General features: G+C 36.9%; 1 protein-coding gene across 1 annotated transcript in view; it reads left to right on the top strand.

Moving 5' to 3' along the window:
* AGBL1 (AGBL carboxypeptidase 1) overlaps positions 1-22,989 on the top strand; it is an 832,111-nt gene that overhangs the window by 153,035 nt on the left and 656,087 nt on the right. Inside the window, exon 17 of the mRNA XM_044660138.1 lies at positions 961-1,114. Coding sequence (XP_044516073.1) covers positions 961-1,114 — 154 coding nt within the window. The remainder of the gene's footprint in view (positions 1-960; positions 1,115-22,989) is intronic.

A 22,989-nucleotide genomic window follows, 5' to 3' on the forward strand; every position in this document is an offset into this window, starting at 1 on the left:
GCAGCATAAGAAATGATGAACAAACTGATTTAAAAAAGAACTTGGTAAGAACTACACAAGATGATGAACAGTGAAATGAATAGAACCAAGTGAACATTATATACAGCCACAGAACTAATACTAGAAGGAAAAACTGAGAAGTTATCTCCAAAAAGGGAACAGCAAAATAAAATTGGAAAGATTTAATATATATAAATATGTTGGCCTCCTTGATGATATCCTATGTGATGTAGGAAGAGAGAAAAGGGACTGGGATACTAGTGGATGGGATATATTATGTAGATATGAAGGAAAGTTAAACATATAGGAGATCTGTGATTTCATTTGTTTAATATCTTCTTTTTCTTTATATATGGAAATATTTGTTTTGTTTGGAATTGTAAAATTTGGAATAAAAAAATATAAAAAAAGAGTTAGGCAAGAGTGCTAATATTTGAGGGGAGTTAGGAAGCAGAGTATTGGGAAAGGTGTTATTTAGGAACTGTGTTTTGAAGGAAGCTATTGGGTTCTAGAGGAGGGAAGTGAAAGGAAGGAGTGAATTATAGATATTAAGGACCACAAAGGCACAGAATCAGGGATGGAATATTTTATTTAGGGAAGGCTAGCATGTCAGTTTGACTGTAATGGAGAACATATCAAAAAGAGTAATATTAAATGAGTCTGAGACAGTAGACAGAATGAGATTGTATAAATGTTGGAATGAGAACTTTTTTTTTCCTAAGAGGAAACAATGGGGTGTTTAGCTCAGTTACGGGTTTTAGATATATCTATTTGGCACTTGTGTAGCGGAGAAAGAGGCCAAAGGCAAGAAAACCACTAAATGAGTATCTCTAACAGCCATTAGGCAAAGAGAAATTTGCAAATTGAGGGAAGAAAAAAGGATCAGTGAATAACCCAGTATTGGAGAAATCAATGTGAATGTGATGAAAATAGGTAACACTTTCCTGATTTCTGTTCTAGGCCCACCTTGACCTCCTGGAAAAAAGTGTCAACCATAAGAAAGTCTATTTCCAGCACCAAGTACTCTGCCAGACTTTGGGAGGAAACCCATGTCCACTGGTAACCATCACAGCAATGCCTGAATCTAACAGTAGTGACCATCTGCAGCAGCTCCGTGAGTAAATCAAGAGTTCCTCCTCATCTTCCACTTTCTGTTTTTAAATTTTCCTTTGTAGTAACATTTCTGTCATGCAAGAATTCCATGTCTACTCTTTTTAGACTGAAAACTTCTTATAAGAGAAGACTTTAACCAAAGGGATATATAAAATCCCCCAAAGTACTGTGAGTTTGTAATAAATATAAACCCCACATTATGCAATTAGTCATGGAATATATGAATTTAAACTTCTTGCTCACTAAGTTATCATCTTAGATTTAATTCCTTGATATCATTTCATCTATCAGTTTATCTTCAATATATGTATCTATGACTTTATCTTTATATCAGGCATTTTCCACCACAACCTTTCCTGATTGAAACTTCCCCTTGTACAAAACATGCACACTCAAAAGCAAAACCTCAAATACAGAGACTATGTCTGACAATGTATACCTTATTCTCTTCTTGGATGCCTTCCCCCTCTGTAATGTGAGAGGAGCCATGTTTCATTCTTTCTTCTATAAGACCTTAATATTTTCCCTATTACCCAGAGTTCTCTATCTTTTTAAAGATATTTTCATTGTTTTCCATGTTGTTATTGTTTTCTAGATTCTTTGGATTTTACTCTGCATCAGTTTACACAAATTTTCCCACATTTCTCCACATTTTTCATTTTCATTATCAAGGAAAATAAGTAATATTAAGAACAGATAAAAATTAGCACAATCACTCATTTCACAAAGGATGATTCTGATGGAAATAAAACTATATAAGGAAAATGATTTATAGAATTTATTTCCTATGACTATAGTAAAAGCTGAATTGGAGATGAGAGGAAAGGGAAGGACACATTTTCTTCTTTTTTACAGAGGCTTTCATAGACTATGTAGAAGGAGGTTTTCCCCCCTATTTGATTGCTTCCAATCAAAGCCTTACTAGAACTCTGGATTCTTTTGCAATTTGTTTGGCAACATGGATGCTTTTTAAATTTGGGGGAGGTACATAGAGGAGAAAAAGAGAGCCAAGTTAGATGCATTCAGGATTGTGGAAAACTAACATAAAATTGGTTTTGAGCACATATGTATTTGACCTATAATTGGCTAAGGTTTGAAAATTATTGCTGGTGTATTATTCCAGGTTCTGTGATAGATAGGGCCACAGAAACAGGATGAGAAATATCAAGAGGTTTCTGTATGGGGAGGGAGAAGTCTGAGAAAAAACAGTTAATTTATCCCCTAAAGACACAGCCTTACCTGATGAGGTGCTAACTGCATTCAGGTGACTCATTGGTGATATGAAATGTAATTTCTCACACCTCATCAGCATTTGACAATGGATGCTTAACAACCTGGCTAATCAACAACGGATTATACCATCTGAATTAATGAGGCACTAAAATGCTCTAATGAATAATGAGGGAATTTTCAAAAATTCTCTTATGTGTTTTATCCATTTAAGAACAATTTGTGCCCTAGTCACAGTTCCCTCTGCTTGGCAGATGAGAGGGGCTGGGGAGCTAAAGAATGGAATCCTTGCAGGATTACCTTCAGTGAACAATTATTTACTTAAGCAGGTTGTCTTGCACAAATTCCTGCTCTGTGGCAATAAATTCAAAGGCAAGTTTTAGGAGGGTCTTCAGTTAGTCAATATGCAAGCATTTATAAAATACTTACTAGGTATCAAGGGTAAGGGATATAAAGAAAAGTGAATACTCCCTAAATTTAAGGAACCTACCTTCTAATGGGAGGGAAAACGTTTTTATCTAAGTACACAGAAGATGTGGAAAATAGAATGAAGGTAATTTGACAGGGGAAGTCACTAGAAGCTGGATATAGAAGGTAGGTTGTAAGCTAAATCGTGTAAGAAGCAAGGGCACTAGGAAGCAGAGGTGAGGGTCAGAGCATTTCAGGTATGGAGGACAGCCAGGGTAAAAATACAGAATGTGGTTATGGAGCAACTTGTTTTAGGATATTTGAGTAGACCACTATAGAGTACCTGCAGGAAAGTAAAATTGAGAAGGCTGGAAAGGTAACAAGAGGACAGGGTATGACATGCTCTAAAAGCCAAATAGAGGACATTATATGAAATCCCAGAAGGGGTAGGGAGTCAATGGAGCTCACTAGATGGAGGATCACAAGATTAGATCTGCAATCTAGGGGAAAAAAGCATCTTGTTGCAACTGTCAAACTAGAAAAGCTGAGTCAGAAAAAAATTAGTAAGTTTTAATATATGACAATTTAATAATTTAATAATTTGGGTAGATCTAAGGACTTAAAAGCCCAGATACCATGTGTAATTGATAAAAGGAGACTCATTTTGCTTGAATTGCACAGAGTTTATAAAGGGAAAATCCACAAAGGTTTAAATAAGACCTGCAGGGCGATGATTTTATTTTAGGCACACAGGAGGATGCAGCAAAAGACTTGGGGGACATATAGGTTAAGAGTCTGATTCACCAGCATATTCTGAATTAAAACTCTGAGAGGTCTCAAAAGGGCAGAAGAATGGGAATATAAAAATTCAGTTTCATATGACCAAGATTCACTTGTTTGTCCAGTTTGATCCAGCCTGTTGTAGAGCCACTAATGATGAATCTGGAGGACTGGAGTTCTAATTGAAGCTTTTACCTCAGGACTTACTATGTGAACTTGGGCAAGAAGTTTTAAGTCTCATTTTCTTCTTTTCTTTACAATTGGTCTCTAACATTTGATTTTACTCATTTCTTTTTAGTGTTTAAAAGATTCGTTAAAAATATTTATTAAGTATATTTACTAAATCTAATAACTGAATATTTATAATAAAATTATAAAAGCAATTAAACATTAAATGATTAATAATGATTATTATTAAGTGATTTATTAAATATTACCACTTAAAATATTTATTTGTTATTAAAGAAATTATTTTTATTTAATGAGAATAGATCTGAGATCTTACTTTTGATATATGGCAGATAGATTATTTCATTAGTGTGGGCACTCATTTCATTAATACAATCACAACTCTTTTATCCCTTTGTACCCTATGCCATTCCCCTGTATCTTTCTATAAAACATTCAGAAAAGTTCCACTTTTTATTATCATGATGACTATCTTGATGATAGCAATGTGGCATTCAATCTGTCCATCTCTTATCTCTCATTTTCATGAAATGGTGAGTGTTTTCTGAATGTAGAGATGAAAAAAGGGCCTTCATTGATATAAAGAATTGTCAGGAATAATAGAATTCCCTTTACCAATGCAGGGCAGCATTTTCTCTGAAATATAGTCTTAGAGATTTGCCTAGAACACTAAGGAGTGCAGAGACTTGCCCACATTTCTACAGCTAATATGTGTTCAGAAGTGGGACCTGAATCTAAGTCTTCTAAGTGAGGGGACAAGTTGTCTTTCTGTCTCTATAAGCATACTCTTGTCTTTAATGATTCCTTTTAGGCCATTTCTCTTGAGCAATCCATCTTCGGGGATATGCTACAGCTTGCTCCTATGCAATATACATCTTTTCATTACCTTTGGGTTACTTACACTTTATTTCTCCAGAGATGGTGTTCCATGGATCACAGCTATATAACATTCTGGGAGAATATTGACATTCATAAGACACAAGGTATCTAGTTTTTTTTTGGGGGGGCAGAGATAATTAATAAATATTGAAGTGACCCATTGGTTTGCCAAAAAAAGACTTACAAAAACTTTCATTAACCTTTATATTCATCAGTCTAGAATTATATTTCCTATCTTTGTAATTCTACTTTTATTATGAAGAGAATTGAAATGTATCGTTTATCTTGAGTGTATAAAGTTGTCTCTTCTTTGTTCTACTGTGAGTTGACCTCTGGGGATTACCCATGGAATTTTGTTCCTTTATTTACATCAGATTCCCAAAGTGGGCGCTACTGCCCCCTTGTGGGTGCTGCAGCAATCTAGGGGGAGAGGTGATGGCAACAGGTGCATTTATCTTTCCTATTAATTGCTATTAAAATTAAAAAAAATTAATTTCCAAGGGGCTAAGTAATATTTTTCTGGAAAGGGGGTGATAGGCCAAAAAAGTTTGGGAACCACTGACTTAAATCATATATCAATTTTGAAAGTGTGTACAAGACCCAGACTCAAAAATGCAAGAGTTCCACAAAGCTATATTAATTGAATCAGAAATCTCTGGTCTACATTGCACATGCAGCTAATAATTATTCAGCACAACAGGGTTAGTCCCAGAAGAATTGAAGGAGAAAAGGGTTCAAGGCTTGGGATAGAGGATAATGCAGAAAAGATTTGGGGAGGGAGATAATCTAGGACTTTCTTGAGAATAGACTTTCTCCTGACCTTTCTCCTATATTTTAAATATTTCAACCTTTCACATGTTCAGAAGCAGACTTTGGAAACAATTCAGGGTCTCAGAACAAAAGTCATATTTCTCTCCAGCCAGTATCTTCTTTTCTCCAGATATAAGTGGCCATTGGTTGCAGTAGAAAAGATGATAAACTGGTACCCTCAAAGTACTTAAAAATCACTTGCAGAATATTAAACCCCCCACACTTAACACTGCTTTATTCAAATATTTTCTTCTGTTATTTCATACATGTATGTGTCACTGGCTTCCCAAACAATTAGATAGAAAGCTTCTTGAAATTGGGGACAAAGTTGTCTGTCTTTTCCATGATGCTTCTCACTAATCTATGTACTGTGCTGACATATAGGATCTTAATATACATGGGAAATTGTTACAGGCACTCTTTTCTTATCCATCTAGGATATTTGTGGCTTTGGAGGATCTCTGTTTTCTGGTACTAAGGTGAGGAAATAATTTTTGTTAGGGTAATGGAATAGAGACTGGACTCATGATTTCATTTGTATAGGATGAGAAAACTTCTAACAATGCAGGCTGGCACCTTCTTTTGTAACTTCTAGTTTTAAAGAGTCGACAGGGAAAGAGATGTCAAATTCAGAGACATACCTCTTCTATATTGCAGAAGCACGTCTTGGATCCACGTTTTCTTGACCTTGAGGACTGCTTTTTGTCCTCTACATGCTTCTGACTCTCAAGAAGAGTAAGACAGAAGAAAATTGTTGATATTGGGTAGCTATTCCCACCTGCCATAGGGTGGACTTGGGGTCCAGGTAGGGCAATGCTGCAAGTGGTCACTTGAGGGAAACAAAGAGACAATGACAGAGACAGGTTGTTATTTGAAGTCCCTGGATTCTAAGCTCCTTGAAGGCAAGGACTGTCTTTTAGTTCTTTGTATTCCCTAGGGTTTAGCACAGTGTTGGCATATGGTAAATGCTTAACCAATATTCATTGATTAATAGATTTTAGCCTGAAGGATTTAGATTGGGGAAAGATCTGGTTGTAGTTCATTTTAGCAAAGCACAGAACAGAAATGGAGATAAAATTAGCATGCTATGGAAAATGCCAAAAAAGGTGGTGCCTTCAAGGGGAAAGAATGAAGCAGAAGGAGGAAGAGGAGGAAGAGGAGAAGGAGAAGCAGGAGGAAGAGGAGGAGGAAAAGGAGGAAGAAACAGCAGCAGCAGCATTGGATGGGAAGCCTTTTGGAATAGCTGATGAACACCCATTCAGATACCTTCCAAAATGAAGGTTGCATTCAGGGATAGGATGATTGTACTTCTTTCATACTCTCAAATCACACCATATCAGTGTGACCACCTTTTCATTTGCTATATAGTAATAAGGTTCAGTAAACTCTGACTTTAGTTATTATGTATCTGTGCCATGTTTGTAAAGCAAAAGGAAAGCAGAAAAATTGCTACAGAAATACCACCACTCCCCCAAACCAATCAACCAAGCCTATAAAGCAGAAATAAAGCCACTTAACTCCCTTTCAATCACAGAATGGGATGTATTGATTGAGGAAGGGGAAAAAGCAGAGGAGCAGCAAGCTCAAGACTTTTCTGCCTCCAGGCTTTCCTCTGGGTCAACTTAAATGGTCTCTCTTGTGCTTACTAGCTCCTTCCAGAGATTACTTTAGCTCCAATTTGGGGTTATACCTGGCTGAATTGAGTTGGATTTCTGTTGTGTTCTTCAGCGACTACCACTCATCCTTTAGATGGAATTATTTGGCTGCTTTATGGTTTTCCATCTATTTTGGATTATTGTTTCAGTCTTATTATAGAAACCCAATAAGAACAACTGCAGCTTAAAGAGCTAGAAACCTCAAGAGAATAGGACTCCCATGGTTAGGCCTCTGCTTCTTTGGCTGACTCCCACATGGTTTCTCTTGGAATGAAGTTGCAGCCCCAGAGTCTTGACCCTGGGGAAGAGTAAATAGAATTTATAACTTTCCACCATTTCAAGGACTCTGGGATTTCACAGAGGCTTTTATTTTAATTTGATTTACTCTTAAAAAGCATTTTTTAAAAGATTTTTCCTTGGAAACATTTAGGCTTAACTTATCAACACACACACATATATATTCAGTTTTATTTAACAGCCAGATTTGCCCTCTTTGCATTTTAGAATTTTTATTATGTGTAAAACCTTAGTCTATGCCGTCAGTTCTATATCAGCCACAAGAGACTGTCCCATCTCATGTATGGAGAGGTTACTAATATAGTTCACACAAAGACCTAGGAGATGAAATATCAGGAGTTTGTAGAATTGCCAGAGCTAAAGGGATATTAAATTCAATCAATCCACAAACAATTAAGTACTTGCTGTGTTCCAAGTTCAGTGCTAGGGATGTCAGAAAATGATTGTTAAAAATTGTATTGATATGTAATCTGGAAAATAATAAAATAATAAAAAAAGCACCTTTGTAGTTTGTGAGGAGGATGGATTAGTGTGGGGAGAACCTGGGATTAATAAGGACACTTTTGCAATCCTGTAGCCAAGAGGGAAAGAGAATCTGAACTAGGTATTGGTCATGTGAGTGGAGATAATCCCTTCATTTTCCAGATAGGTAAACTGAGGCCTTAATAGTAAAAGTTACTTAAGTTAACATAACTATTTTGTGACAGCTGTGTAGACTAGAACATTGATCTTTTGAGTCCAAGTCCAGAGCTCATGTCATTATACCATAGGACTAATGCCACTTGCTGTCTTCCTTAGTGGGTCAGAGGAGGCTTTTTTTTTGTTGTTGTTGTTGTCAAAAGTTTCCTGGAAGACATGAAAATATGGAAAGAAATTGCACTTAACAAGAGGGAAGGCATAAATGATAGAATAAAGCAATGAAGAGCAACAGAACTTAAAACACTGTGGAGGAGGCAGGTAGGTAGCTCAGTGGATTGAAAGCCAGGCCTACAGGTGGGAGGTCCTGGGTTCAAATCTGGCCTCAGACACTTCCCAGCTGTGTGACCCTGGGCAAGTCACTTAACCCCCATTGCCTAGTCCTTACTGCTCTTCTGCCTGAGAACCAATACACGGTATTGATTATAAGATGGAAGGTAAGGGTTTTTAAAAAAATGTGGGATTCTAAGAGTGTAGATAAAGATATAGCAAACATGATAGTGGGAAGAATCAGTTGAATAATGGTTATTAGATATTAGGCTACAGAAAGTTATGAGTCAGGCAAAAGATTAGACAGAGTGGTTTTGATGGGAAGGCACATTCAACACAGACATGTCAGAGTTGCTTTGTTTTTTGGCTCTTTATGAGATTATTCTTGTCACTCTTTTGATTAATGGAGTCCTAGGATGTTTACATTTACCTTAGTTAAATTTGTTAATATACAAGATGTTAATAAGCAGAATGAGTTAGCAAATCTCTTTAATATGCAACTTTCTATAACAATTTAGGAAGTTTTACTTTATTTTAACCTTCATTCCCTTTAAATATGGGGAAGAGAGGTAAAAAGACGGATGATAAATTCATCAGATACCTCTTTGGATTCAGAGATATCTTCTATAAAAGCTACAGCTTTTTGTAAGGAAACTCAGAAAAGGGAGTATGTATTAAGATATTTTTAAATATATTATAGATAGATGGATAGATACTATTATACTTTGGCACCTGACATGTATATGTATGCACGTGTATGTATCTGTATACATATGAACACATGTGCACACATCTCTTTATACATATAGACATATATATATATATATATATATATATATATATAATTGTGTGTGTATGTGAGTGAGTGTGTGTGTGTACAGGCTCTAAAGCAACCTTAGCTCAATATTTTACATAATCATTACCAGAGAGAATGAACTTACTCATTGGTATTTGTTCCTAGGAAAAACATCATTCTTTCATTAAAAATTCTCATTCTTAAGTGAATGCTTGTTGACTGACTCATGAGTAACTGGGATGGCAGGTCAGAGGCAGAGAAAGGAGAGAGAACAGAAGGTGGAACGGAGGAGGTAGATCTGCTATTTTTGCAACTATAGTTACTTTCCCCTTACATTGATTACACCTTAAAAGCATGTAGTCTAACCTCTACATGTCCCTGGAGGTGAGATATCTTGGTCCATGGTTACAGCCTCCAGTTACTCATACTTTGCTCTTCATAGGGGGTTGTACTTGCAGTTGCTAAAAGGGAACTTTTCTCTTTTCCTTTGCCTAAAATTATTCTTACAAAGAAACATTCTGTTCAGCCTGCCATTATGCTAAAAGCTTTTTCCTGAAAGACAATAGCAGTTCTCAGAAAAAAAGGGAAGAAAGAAAAAAAAAAGATTTACACAGGGTCCCGAGGGTGTAATGAGCTACCACGCTGCACCTGCCTCAGGTTTGGAGTTGTCACTCATAAGTGGTTTTAAATTAGAATGAAGTGGAAAAATACAGTCACAGAACTTCCCTTTGGACTCCTTTGCAGTAAATTCTCAACTTCTACATTCTGTATTATCTTTTTGAGATGCCTTCTCAGATAAGGGCAAACACGGAGCTAAAGGTGAAGATGAGCACCAAAGCAGAATGACATCTTAAAGATTCACAGAAATATCCCTTAGGAGGTTGTCCAAACACTTTCATAGCTGGGAATCATGGTATCCCTTCTTTCTGTGACTTGTAACTAGGATACCAAGAAACACTGTGATACGGATCAATGATATTCTTTGCTATCCTTGGTCCTTGACTTGTTGTCCTTTGTACTCTTTGGGCATCCAGAGAATCAGGGGATGCAAGCTGGACTAGAATCTTAAATGTCAGTGAATCAAATCATCTCATCGTAGAGAGGGATAAACTTCAGGCCAGGGAAGTGGAGCAACTGAACTTTAAACAGAAAGGTCTCTCAAACCCATGTCTCAGTCACGAGTCTAGGGATTTTGGACCTTCATTTGTGTCATGAACCTCTTTGGTAGCCTGGTAAAACTCATGAAATGCCTTTTCAGAATAATGACTGGTTGCCTACATTTGAAGTTGAAAAGTAGTTGAAAGAAATGATGAATTTCATTTAGAAGTTAATTTCAAAATTTTTAATTTTCTACCTTCTAAGTTCTTCTATCCTTTACCCTGTGAAATCTATTCTTGGATTCCTTGGAGAATCTGTGGATCCATAGCTAAGAAATCATGCTTTAAGTCAGTGTTCCCCATCCCCTTACCCTGACCTTTCTCTATATACCAGATTCTTCCTAGTGTTCTTCCTCCCTTTAATTTCTTGTCAAAATTTTCCCTCAGGAAAATATATGAATATACACACACACACACCACATATACCATATATATAAACCCTTACCTTTGTCTTAGAATTGCTCCTAAGTATTGGTTCCAAGGCAGAAGAGCAGTAAAGTCTGAATAATTAGAGTTAAGTCACTTGCCCAGGGTCACACAACAGGGAAGTGTCTGAGGTCATATTTGAACCCAAGACCTTCCATCTCTAGACCTGGCTTTCAATCCACTGAGCTACTTAGCTGCCCCTATCAGAGATTTTTTAAAGCCAGTCTAGTCCTTGGGGACTATTGCATATAATCTCTCATTTTTCTTTGTGTGAAGAAAAAAGCTTCATTCCAAATTATTTTTGACCAATAGTGGAAAGGACTGCGTTGTAAATAATGGGTTCTCTCACACAGGCATTGATTATAGGACTATTTATTGGGGCTGTTACAAAGACATTAGATGACCCCTTCTGACTGAGATTCTGTGATGGGAAACTGAGCCTAAGAAAGTTTAAATGACTCATCCAAAGTCATAAAATTAGACTTTTGTTCTCATGAGTTTCAGTCCAATGATCCTTCCAGTATGCTATAGGGCCATTAAGTAGGAGATGAAGATTTAACCAAAGGAATGAAATTCTTCTTATGACACTTCCGCCTTTGAGATGGTAAAGTAGAGAACTTTGGGGGAAGAATGGGTTCTCCTGGGTGTCCCAAAATCACGTTAGGTAGGTGGATATTTAATTGCTTTCCTTATAGAAAAGGCTCTCTATCTAGGGATCTAAAACTTAATAGGCAAGCAGTTAACTCTTGACTATTCATTCTATTACCTTGCCAATATTGAATCCTTATTCATGTAATGCCCTAGGACACTTGCCTCTACCAACTAAATATAATACTAGATAGTTTCTCTTCTCTGAGTTTTCCTGACATTTTTTTCTCATTCTTCCTCTCCTACATAGCTTATTTCTTGCATATTCACAATCTCCTGTTTTGTTTAATCATCCTTAGCCTATCTCCTAACTCTTGATATCCCTCAAGGCTTTTTTCTAGAACCTCTTCTCTTTCTGGACTCTTATGGTGACCTCATTAAATCCGAAGGATTTAATTCTCATCACTATCTTGATCCCAAGTTCTAGTCCCAAATAATTGAACTGCCTAGTAGACATTTCAAACTGGCTATCAAGGAGACCTTTTAAAGTCAGCAAGCTCAAAACAGAATTCATTGCCCTTTCCTCCAAATCCACCCCTCTTATGACCTGCCTTTTATCTGCGGAGGACATCACCATTCTTCCAGTCTCCCAGGTTCACAACCTCAGCATTCCTTGATGACTTACTCTTTCCCCATATCCATTTAGTTGTCAAATCTTACCATTTTCTTTTTTCACAACACCGTTCACATCTGACCCTTCCTTTCCATTCATACAGCTACCTTCTGAGTTCAGATCTTTATTACCTCTCATTTGAACCATTGTAATAGTCTCCTAATTTGTCTTTTAGCCTTAAGTCTTTCCCTTTTCCAAATGATCTTCCATACAGCTGCCAAAGTGAATTTTCTAAAGCACAGGTCTGACTAAGTCACTTCCATGCTTCATAAACTCCAATGGTTCCTTATTGCCCCTAGGGTCAAATATAAGCACCACTATTTGACTTTTAAAGCCCTTCCAAATCTGACCTTACTCTATCTTTTCAGCCTTGTTATTCATTACCTCTTTTCTTATATTTTATAATCTAGCCAAACATTCTTGATTGTTCTTCACATATGACCCTCCATCTCCTGTCCCAGTGCCTTCAAACTGTCTTTCCTTAATACCAGGAATGTATTTCTCCTCTCACCTCTGGTTTTTGGATCCCTAAAGACACAGTTCAACACTACACAAAACTTTTCCAATTTTCTGATTTCTCAATTCTTAATGCTCCTACCACTAAATTTCCCTATATTTAACTAAAAATATATTCTGCATATGCTAAATAATGAAATTATTGTCTCTACCAGAAGAATATAACCTTTTTAAAAATTAAATTTCCCCCTAAGACCCTTATGTCCTATTTCAGGATTGATAATAAGGATCAGTTCCAATGCAGAAGAGTGGTAGGGGTTAGGCAATTAGGGCTAATGACTTGACCAGGTCACACAGGTAGGAAACTTCTGAGGTCAGATTTGAACCTAGTATCTTCCATCTCTAGGACTGGCTCTCTATCTACTGAACCATCTAGATGCCCCTGGAAAAATGTAATCTCGAGGATAGTAACCTTTTCATTTTTGCTTTTTTTAGCTCTTCTTCCTAGCAAAGTGCCTAGTACATAGTAAGTTCTTAATACAATCTTGTTGATTGTGAGGTAAAGAAATGCAAACTTTTATTAATATGGTCCCAAGATGAACACTGAGGAAGGCAAATTGGATAGAGAAAAATAGTCTGTTCCAGAACCAAACAGAAAGGAAACCATCAGCATATCTTTCTTTCTCTATTTTTAGACTTATTTGTCCTACTGCCTTGCTTCATTAACAAGGAGACTAAAACTTGGTTGTGGGTCTCCTATAGTCGGTCCAATTTGCCCATATTCTACCATAGTTTACTTTGAATACAGAATATTTTATTGTTTTAGGTTCTATGAGGATAAGTTGTACAAAGAAAAGGTTTCCCATCATTTCAGATAAGAATATTCTGGCGGTTAGGGGAGTTTGGGGAAGAGGGAAAGAACATGAAACATATAACTATGGGAAAGTATTAAAAATAAAAATTTAAATAAAAAAGTAAATAAAACAATCAGAAACAAACAACAAAAAAAGAATGTTCCATCCTCTTTTTCAGGTTAGTGTGGTTCATCATAACAGAGTGGCCTCAAAATAACAGTATATATGATTGCCTAACCGTGCTTATTTGACATCTCGTGTCTGTACCTCCTTTCCATAAAGCTTTAGTTAGAGAGTCTCTGAGTAATGGGTTTTCTTTCCAGGTTCTCAATACAACCTGTTTTTGTTCCACCAAAGAAAACAGTTCTTAGTGAAATGAAAATTCAACAAGAGACCAGTTTGAGTTTAAGCCTCCCCTGCTTCTCTGCTTCTGACACCATCAAGAGCTATACAGACACTTTACTATGCGTGTGTTTTCAGCTACAGAGTGATTCATTCACCTTCAGGCAAACTCCAGTCACTAATCTCAGCTATTCATGTCAAGCATAAAAAAACAGAAACCTCAAAGATGCAAGCTTCCTAATGCTTCCTAGACAGGGCCACTCGGTGCGGCTTGCTCAAGGCAAATCCAGCCGTGGAAGAGTCCCCGGCTTTCTTGCAGCTCACTGAGTTTCCTTTGGGCCTCTCAGTGCCATTTCCAAATGGCAAAATCACAGGTTGGGTGTAATTGAACAAACTCAACTCTGGTCACAGAAGATGGCTCTTGGCGTTGCTCATCTAATTCCCTCCAGCTTACAGAAAACCAGCATGTAGGAATGCTACAAAACATGAGCTCGGACATCCTTGCAAATGGGTATTTATAGGGTGCCTGGGATTCTCTTTGCCTGTTCATGGTGTAAAAAGTACTTTTGAAGGAAAAATAAGGGAGTAAATGTATGTGGATATGGTCATACTGTGGGCATGACTCAAGGAAATCTGGCAAAGTATTACTGTATGCCTAATTTATACCCTTTTGGGAAAGACAGAAGGTATCATTGTGACAGCTGAGGCATCATTTTCTGCATGAAACCCTACATTTTCCCCTCTCCCCTAAACAATTGTGAGTACCTTCCTTTCATCCTTAAAACTACCTTGTATTAAATTATATATCTATAGCTATATACATATGCATACAAACATATACATCAATGCTTTTATATATACATGTGTATAAATACATACATCAATGATTTTTATTAACTTCATTTTTTGCTGTATATATTTTACATGGCCTTATCTTCTTCATTAGAATATGGCTTTCTTTTAAGGAGAGGATCTTTTCATTGTTTGATTTGTATCACTGGTGCTTAGCACAGTACCTGGCACTCAGTGAACACTTAATAAATACCTATTGACTGATAGCTGGGGGAAAAAAATGGTGGTCATTTTATAGTTTATGGTGAGTTTGCAGAACTATGGAATCCCAGAATTGGGAAGAGACTATTTGGTTAAATTCATACCCGAAACATAAATCAAATGCGAGTCTAAAAAATGAGACTTTTGTTGACAAGTATTTGTATGCACAGATTCCCAGAGGGGATGGGGATGGGTAAGAGTGAACACAGTTGATATTCATTTCTGGAGACAAGGAAGTATAATGAGTAAATAGCAGAGCCATTGGTTGGACTAGCTGCCCAAACGGCTAAAATTAAAATGTATGTCCAGTCCCACCCAGGTAATGATGAAATGCTCCTCTCAAACAGGCATGAACTCTCTAGTGCCTTTTTCACTATAACAGATGATGGCATTAAAAATCCGCAAGCCCAGATACAGAGAGAATTGATGGGAGAACAGCTTCCAATGTGTTCCTTTTCATGAGCTGATTTTCTGTCTCTCGCTGCACACTCAGCTGAGATGGCCAGTTGCTGAGTATTGATAGCCCTGAATTTTATAGGGCAGACAGAGGTCCCTGACATGTGCTGATATATATATAAAAATAGGGAGTAGCTCTTCATGAAAATGATTATGTAAAATCCTCATTAGTGAAACCAAAGACCTTACTTTCCCCAGGATGTATTTGTAGGGCTGTTGTTGTCTCCCCTCAGGCAGGATCATAGGGTTAGATCTCTGAGGGAGACAAAACATTTTGTTTGTTGTTCAACATAAATATCTCTGATCACCAGTGACATGACAAGTGGAAGGAAGACCTGAATGTCAAAAGATATGGATTCCATAGATTTATTATTCACAATGATGGGGGATTGAGAAAACTCTTTAGAAACTGAGAAAGATATTCAGTGGAGACTTCTGAAAGTTGGAGATACTGGGAGAAAACATGGTTCAGTAGAAGAATCAATATGTGATCAGGAGTCAGAAGATTGGTCTGATATTCACTATCGGATGATTTTTGCTAGTCACTTAACTTTATTCTTCCTTAGTTTCCTTAGTTCTTATGTGAGAGGATTGGAGTAGATAGCCACTGACACCATTTACAGTTCTCCATTTGTATTATTGAATGAAGGCGTCTTTATGTTTTCACAGAGAGCTGGAGGTTCTTTGGTAACTATAAGAATATTTAGGTTAGACTAAATCAGACTTGAATGCTTATTTAATACGTAACTATGAAGAAAAGATAAGTTTCCTTTCTCTGGAACTCCATTATGCCATTTCTGACATGATTAGTTAAATGATTATTTTTCTTGCTCTTATAAACATTGTGAATGTGAGGGTCATTATGTCTGTTATATAACTTGATCATAGATTTAGGACTTGATGATGGTTTAAATGCCATCAGAACCCAGTCTTTGATTGACAGATGAGGAAACTAAGGAAAAGGGAGATGAAATGAGAGCTGAGTGAATCACAGAGAACGAATCTCAAATGACTTGAACCCAGATCTTTTAACTCCAGATCCACTTACATTTTTTTCTTTCCATTGAACCATGTTGCTTCTCGATTTCACCAAAGGAGCAATGGATGCCAAAGAATGTTAAGTAACTTGGTCAAGTACACACAGTTAAGACTTTAAACCAGATCTAGAGTCACTGCTTTCCTCCCTCCACTACTTTGAGCTCATTAGAGGATCTATACCAGTGGTTCCCAAACTTTTTTGGCCTACTGCCCCCTTTCCAGAAAAAATATTGTTAGCCCCCTGGAAATTAATTTTTAAAAACTTTAATAGCAATTAATAGGAAAGTTAAATACACTTGTGGCCATCACCGCTTTCTTGGATCGGTGCAGTACCCACCAGGGGGCAGTAGTGCCCACTTTGGGAATCACTGATCTACACCATAACTCTATGGAAGATGACAGTCAAATTATTGAATATACTTATGCAAAGATATTTTTAAGTATCTGAACTAAAGGGAATGTTGCTGATTGGTTTGTCTAATCTGTTTTGAAAAAACAAGATCCCTTATCCATCAATATTAATTTTTAATCAAGGATAAGCTCTTTTTCACAAGGAGTAGAACTGTGGAATAGAAAGGGTACCCTTGTAAAGAGGGCTGGAATATAATGATGATTTGGAAGGCAATGTACACATTTTAATTAAGCTCACGGATTAAATCAATATGAGTCCAACAGCTTGGCTCTCCAATCAGCTTAATCTTATTAAATGTTATTTAGGGCCCAATAATGGATTAATAATACATTATAGTTTATGAATTATTGACTTCAAATTATTATAATTGTTCTTGCTCAACACATGGCACCTGATGCCACTTGTTCATTATAAAGGGCTCAGGCTGTTTTCTTTGAATTACTTTTTAAAGATGAAGATGATATATCTCTTAGTCAGTTAGGAGTAGCATTAGACCAGTGCCTGTCAGAATCTTTTCCTGGTTCTGACTGGCTCACTATAATGATGCATCCAACTAATTAATAAATATCAGTGTAATTACTGTATCAAGTATCTGGTTTTGTGTTGACCTTATTTTACTGGTATGAGAACTCTCTTGACTGACATTAACCTCTCACATTTGGTATTTGAGAGCTGCCTGTGGCCCAGAGGTTACACAACTTGCTGATGGCTTTGGAGCAAGTAATGTTAGAGGCAGGATTTGAACCCATATTTTCTTAACCTTTTCTTAACCTCTAGTTCAGCAGTAGTAGATATAGTAGTAGTATAGATAGACTATACAACATTGGCTCTCTAAGGATAATTAACTATGTGATATCATGTCAAGAATACTAGATAGACATGGAATCAGAGGAACTGGGTTTCAGTAACAGATCTACTACTTCCCTGCCAATTAATTCACTTAACCTTTCTGGGCCATAATTTTTTTATCCATAAAATGGGGACAGTAAAAGCTTCTAACTCATTATGTTTCCATGACATGACAGATACTCAAGTACAGTCCTTTATGTTAATTCTATTTGTCTCTGATATTACTGTACAAAAATACTATTCTAGTGACCCTTGTATAGTAAGACAATATAATGTTCCTGGAAAGAGTCATGGGTTAGGAGGAAAGAAAGACATTGCAGTCATGGTTTTCCATCTCACTTCCTGTGTGACTGTGGGTTAATCATTTATCTTTTCTATTTAGTTTTCTGATTAGTTGAAGGGATTGAACTTAATAATAATAATAATAATAATAGCTAGCATTTAGGTAGTGTTTTAAATTGTGATGTGCTTTACATAAATTATTTTACTTAAGTCTCATAATGACCTTGTGAATTAAGAGCTATCCTCATTTAATAGAGGAAGGAACTGAAATTGTAATGTACCATGAGTCATTTGTAAAATATATGTTGGGCCTCTTAAATTTGCTTTTGAGACAGGGTGGGGGTCTGCCTTTAGGTTTCAGTCTACTCTTGCCCTTGAATTCAGCTAATTGAACTCATTTGCTTGTTTCTTTTGTGTTTTATTCTTTATGATGCCATTTAGTGTTTACTTTGCAAAGACTCTGGAGTGGTTTGTCATTTCCTTCTCCAGCCCATTTTATAGATGAGGAAACAGAGGCAAACAGGCTCAAGTGTCTTGTCCAGGGTCCCACAGCAAGTAGGTTCTGGGGTCAGATTTGAACTTAGGAAGCTGATTCTTCCTGACCTCAGGTGTAGCACTCTATCCACTGTGCCACTTAGCTAATTGAACAGAGATAATCTAAAAAGAACGATTAGAACTTGATGTTTTAAGAGATAAACATCAATTTTTTTCAACCAGGTTTTGCCCTGGTTATATATCTCTATTAGGCTCATTCTATCTTAATCGATATCTGGTTGATAGTATAACTACTAGAGGCAGTCAGATGATGCAGTGTGGATGGTGTCCTGGGCTCAGAATCAGGAAGATCTACATAAAATCCGACCTCAGACATGAATGAGCTGTGTGGCCATGGTCAAGTCATTTACCTTTTCTTTGCTTAACTGCAAAATGGGGAAAATCTTTTACTTATTTTGCAGGGTTGTTGTGAAGGTCAAATTAGAGCATACTGGTAAAGTAATAAGTACAATGCCTGGCACATAATAGGTGCTTAATAATTCCCCTTTCTTCCTCTAAGACTTCTTGACTGCCTGTTAAGTGCTTGCCTGACCTTTGTTCTGGAGTCCCATCTCTTCTGGGAAAGATGCTGCAGTTTGGAAGACTGATGGTTTTAAGTCACCGTAAGATGATGTATTTAGGGAGAACTGAACCTCTATTGTGTATATTGTGGGGGTGGATTGTGGGGTTTGGGGGGTAGGGTGGAAGCTTGTATTGCTCCTGTCAATGCTATGAGCTGTCCTGTGGATAAACATAAAATTTAAGTCTCTAGAGCTAGAAATCTGGCACCATTCACTAATTTTAAATTCATTCACAACATTTTAAAAGATACAGTTCTGCTCCTTTTTCTCCTCATCTGTTTCCTGCCTCTGCCTCCTTCTCATTCTTTAATTCTGAGAAGATTTGCATAAGATCAGGAGCTTAGATTTAAAAAAAAAGTCAACAACATTCATGGAAAAATGAAAAAAAATTTAAAACCAACTCAGCTTCTATATTATCTGTTTCCATAGTTACCAGTCGTGATGTCACAAACAGAGGGTGATGACTTGGAGTGGGAATTAGGTGGCAGGAGAGCAGATGGGCTCATGAAAAAAAAAAGAAAACAATATCCTGTTTACACAAAAATTTCCTTGGTAATAAAGAGCAAGGGAGAGATAAATAAAGAAGCAATGAGAAAGACGCAGAATCATTTCCAAACAGTATCAGAGAAATTAGAGATGGAAATTAGCAACACTTATGTACAGCATTCCCCTTTCAGACATTATGAATGATGAATCTGCATAGCTATCTTATGATGGTAATCCACATGTTAACAGATGAGGAAATTAAAACTCCAAGAGGTTGAAAAACTTGTCTGTCTTTACATAGCCAGGCAGGGGGCAGTGTTGAGAAGAGTTTGCAATCATATCAGATTCTAAACTATCCAATTCAGCAACATTCTAGAAACATTTAAGTTCCTCTGATGGTCTTGGGTTGCCGTACTCTTCCATTTTCCTTCTCATATTAGTGACAAAGCAATCAAGCAAGCTCTTATTAAGTGCCTAGTGTCTGCCAGGCACTGAGCATACAAATCCAAAAGAAATAGTACCTGTCCTCAAGGAGTTTATATTCTTTTGAAGGAAACAACATGAATTCTAGAAGTAAATGGGTAGAAACTGGACATATGATTTCATTTGTATAGATAACTGTCAAGTTGAGGAATACTCTACCAATGTAGATTGGCATCTTTTCTGCAACATATATAGTCTTGGTCACTGTAAGAGGATAAATGACTTGCCCAGAGCAACATAGGTTGCATATGTCTTGGACTGGATTTCACCTATTTCTTCCTGCTTTCTCTATCCAATATAACACTCTAAATGCAAAATATAAACAAATTAAATGAAAGCTAATTTTTTGAGAGATTTAAGGAGAACATGAGCAATAACAACTGGGAGACAAGAAAACCACTGTATCTTGGTGCCTTGAACAGAAATTTGAAGGAAGTGAGGTATTCTGCAAGATGAAGAGGAAGAGGAAGGATATCCCAGGAATATAATTGACCAAGTCCTGTCAATTTTACCTCTACTACAATTCACCTATTTATCTTCTCCTTAGTGTTCCTACTGTTACTATTCAATTAGAGGTCTTATCACCTTACTCCAACCAACCATCCTTCACATAGCTTATAACGAATTCTCCTTGTTCTTATATATCAGCATATCCTTTAGAAATCTTCAGTGATTCCTTTTGGCTTATCAAGGAAGGCTCAAGTCCCTCTGCCTGGTATCCAAGGCTTTCTATAATTAGTCTCTAAGCTACCTTTGCAAACTTGCTTCAAATTACTGTACTTTATGCTCAAGCTAAATAATATTGCTCTTTGTCCTTCAATGTGCCTTGTTCTTTCTTGCCTATGTTTCTTTGTTCATAATTTCCACTAATTGAAATATTTCCCTTCCTATTTTTTGCCTCTTTCTTAGTACTATCAGTCACCCCAAATTGTGTACTATGTCCTTATCCCACAGCCAGACTGGGAATCCTGGCTTTGCTCTGGGCTCATACAGATCAGCTTACTTCATCCCAGACTGCCCTGGGCTGGGATTCTATACTTCTCCAAAGGTTTGAAATTTCAAGGGGTAAGGGTTGGCTTGTACCACTATTTGCCCAGGCAGGATCTCAGGAGATGGATGTTGGCTTGGACATAGGTTCTGATCCTGGGACAGCAGATGTGGGATGAGGGGAGTGGGGAGAGGTGACTTGCTATGCTTGCTCTTCCCTCCTTGGTACAGCCTTTTGTTGGCTCTGCTTTCCTCTCAACCTATTTCCACAGATGATCTCTGCTTTCTTTTTGGGTTTTTTCCTTGAAAGTTCTTTCACTCTGTCTCTTTGTTGGTTCTTTCACTCCTGTATTTGTTTTGTGGAGATATTTTTGAGAAGTCAGAGAGGATTCTTGAGATGACATTGAGCAGCTCTGGTTCATTCTTCCAAATTGGCTCCACCCCTGGAACTTTCTTGTTTCTTTACTTTCTTTAGATTCTAAAGATCAATTTCACATTCCATTTCTTTCCTTCATGAAGCTTCCCACTATTACTCCTGAGATTTCACATGGCCTTTCTATTTATTTAATGGACTTATATAATATATATGTATAAGTACATATATATTATAGTTATCTGTGTCAGTATATTATTTTCTTAATAGACTTTAAGCTCCAGAAGGGCAGATTGTGTTTTTCCTAATTTTACATCTTCCTTGGTACTTAGAATAGTCCTTAGCATGGGGTAGAGACATACTCATTTTTTTAGAATTCAGTTGAATTCAAAAGTCTTTAATAGGCCCCCATTGAGGGATTGTTGTTATTTTTATTTAGTCATTTCAGTTGAGGCTGACTCCAAACCCATTTGGAGTTTTCTTGGTAAAGATACTGGAGGAGTTTGTGATTTCTTTCTCTAGCTCATTTTGCAGCTGAGGAAACTCAGGCAAACAGGGTTAAGAAACTGAGACAAGCAGGGTTAAGTAACTTGCTTAAGAATAGATTTGAACTTAGAGGAAAATGAATGGGGGATATAGAGGTCTACTTGGTACTTTCTAATCAAAGGAAGAGGATATTTGTAAGAAAAACTAATAACGTTGTCTCAACATCTACGTGTAACAAATATTTACACATTGTGCCAATGTCCTTCTGGAAATCTGATGTTCAGATAAGAGAATGCTCATTTAATGTCAGAAGTCATATAGTCCAATGTCTCCAAACTTTTTTGTTCCTATACCACTATCAATAAACATTTTAGAGTATGAATCCCCTATATACATGTGTTTAGTAATTTATAAATGATATGTCTGCATTTGTTCTACTAATCATATGTATAACTGACTACAATAATAGAAATTGATCTCCAATGTGATAATATTTGATCCTAAGTGAATGGGGAGTCCATGGAACTTTCATCGTTGACCTGTGATTTAGGAAAATTACCTTGGCACTTGTGAGGAGGACAGATTTGGAGGGGGAGGGACTTCAGGTAGAGAAATTAATTAGTAGGCTTTAAAAATAGGTTAAGTAAGAGGAGATAAGAGTCCAAATCAGGAAGGAGGCAACGTGAGTAAGGGGACAGCTGTGAAATGTTATAGAGCAGAAATAGCAAATCTTGAAACTTATTGAAAATGTGGGATTACGGGAAGTGAGGAGTTGAAGGTGACACTTAAATTAAGTTGAAGATGACAACTGGGTGACTAGAAGGATTATTGTGTCCTGGACAGGAATATGGAATTTTGGAAGAAGGATGAATTTTGGGAGGATATGATGTAATAAGATCTGTTTCATATTGTAGCTCTTCCATGCCTACTCTTTCTGTGTAACTCACTCTCTCACACCTGATATGTGACTCACTCTATCATACCTGAAATGAAAAGGTGGGAAGCAAGCATTTGGCCTTTTATCGAAGTTTACTCAATGTCTGCCAACCAAGCTGGTCAACTAGTCAGTCAATAAGTATTTATTAAGCACCTGCTATATTTCAGTCTCTGTGCTAAATGCTAGGAATACAAAAGAAGACAAAGTCTCTACTCTCAAGGAGCTTATAGACTAATGTGAGAAAACATGTAAAAAACTAAGCATAATTATTACAAGGAATATGTGCATATATATATACATATATATACACATGCACACACATATTCACATCTGTTTCTATCTTATCTCTCTCTCTCTCTCTCTCTCTTTCTCTCTCTCTCTCTCTCTCTCTCTCTCTCTCTCTCTCTCTCGCT

This window comes from Gracilinanus agilis, chromosome 2 (genome assembly GCF_016433145.1).
Source record: "Gracilinanus agilis isolate LMUSP501 chromosome 2, AgileGrace, whole genome shotgun sequence".
In the NCBI taxonomy this organism is placed as follows: domain Eukaryota; kingdom Metazoa; phylum Chordata; class Mammalia; order Didelphimorphia; family Didelphidae; genus Gracilinanus; species Gracilinanus agilis.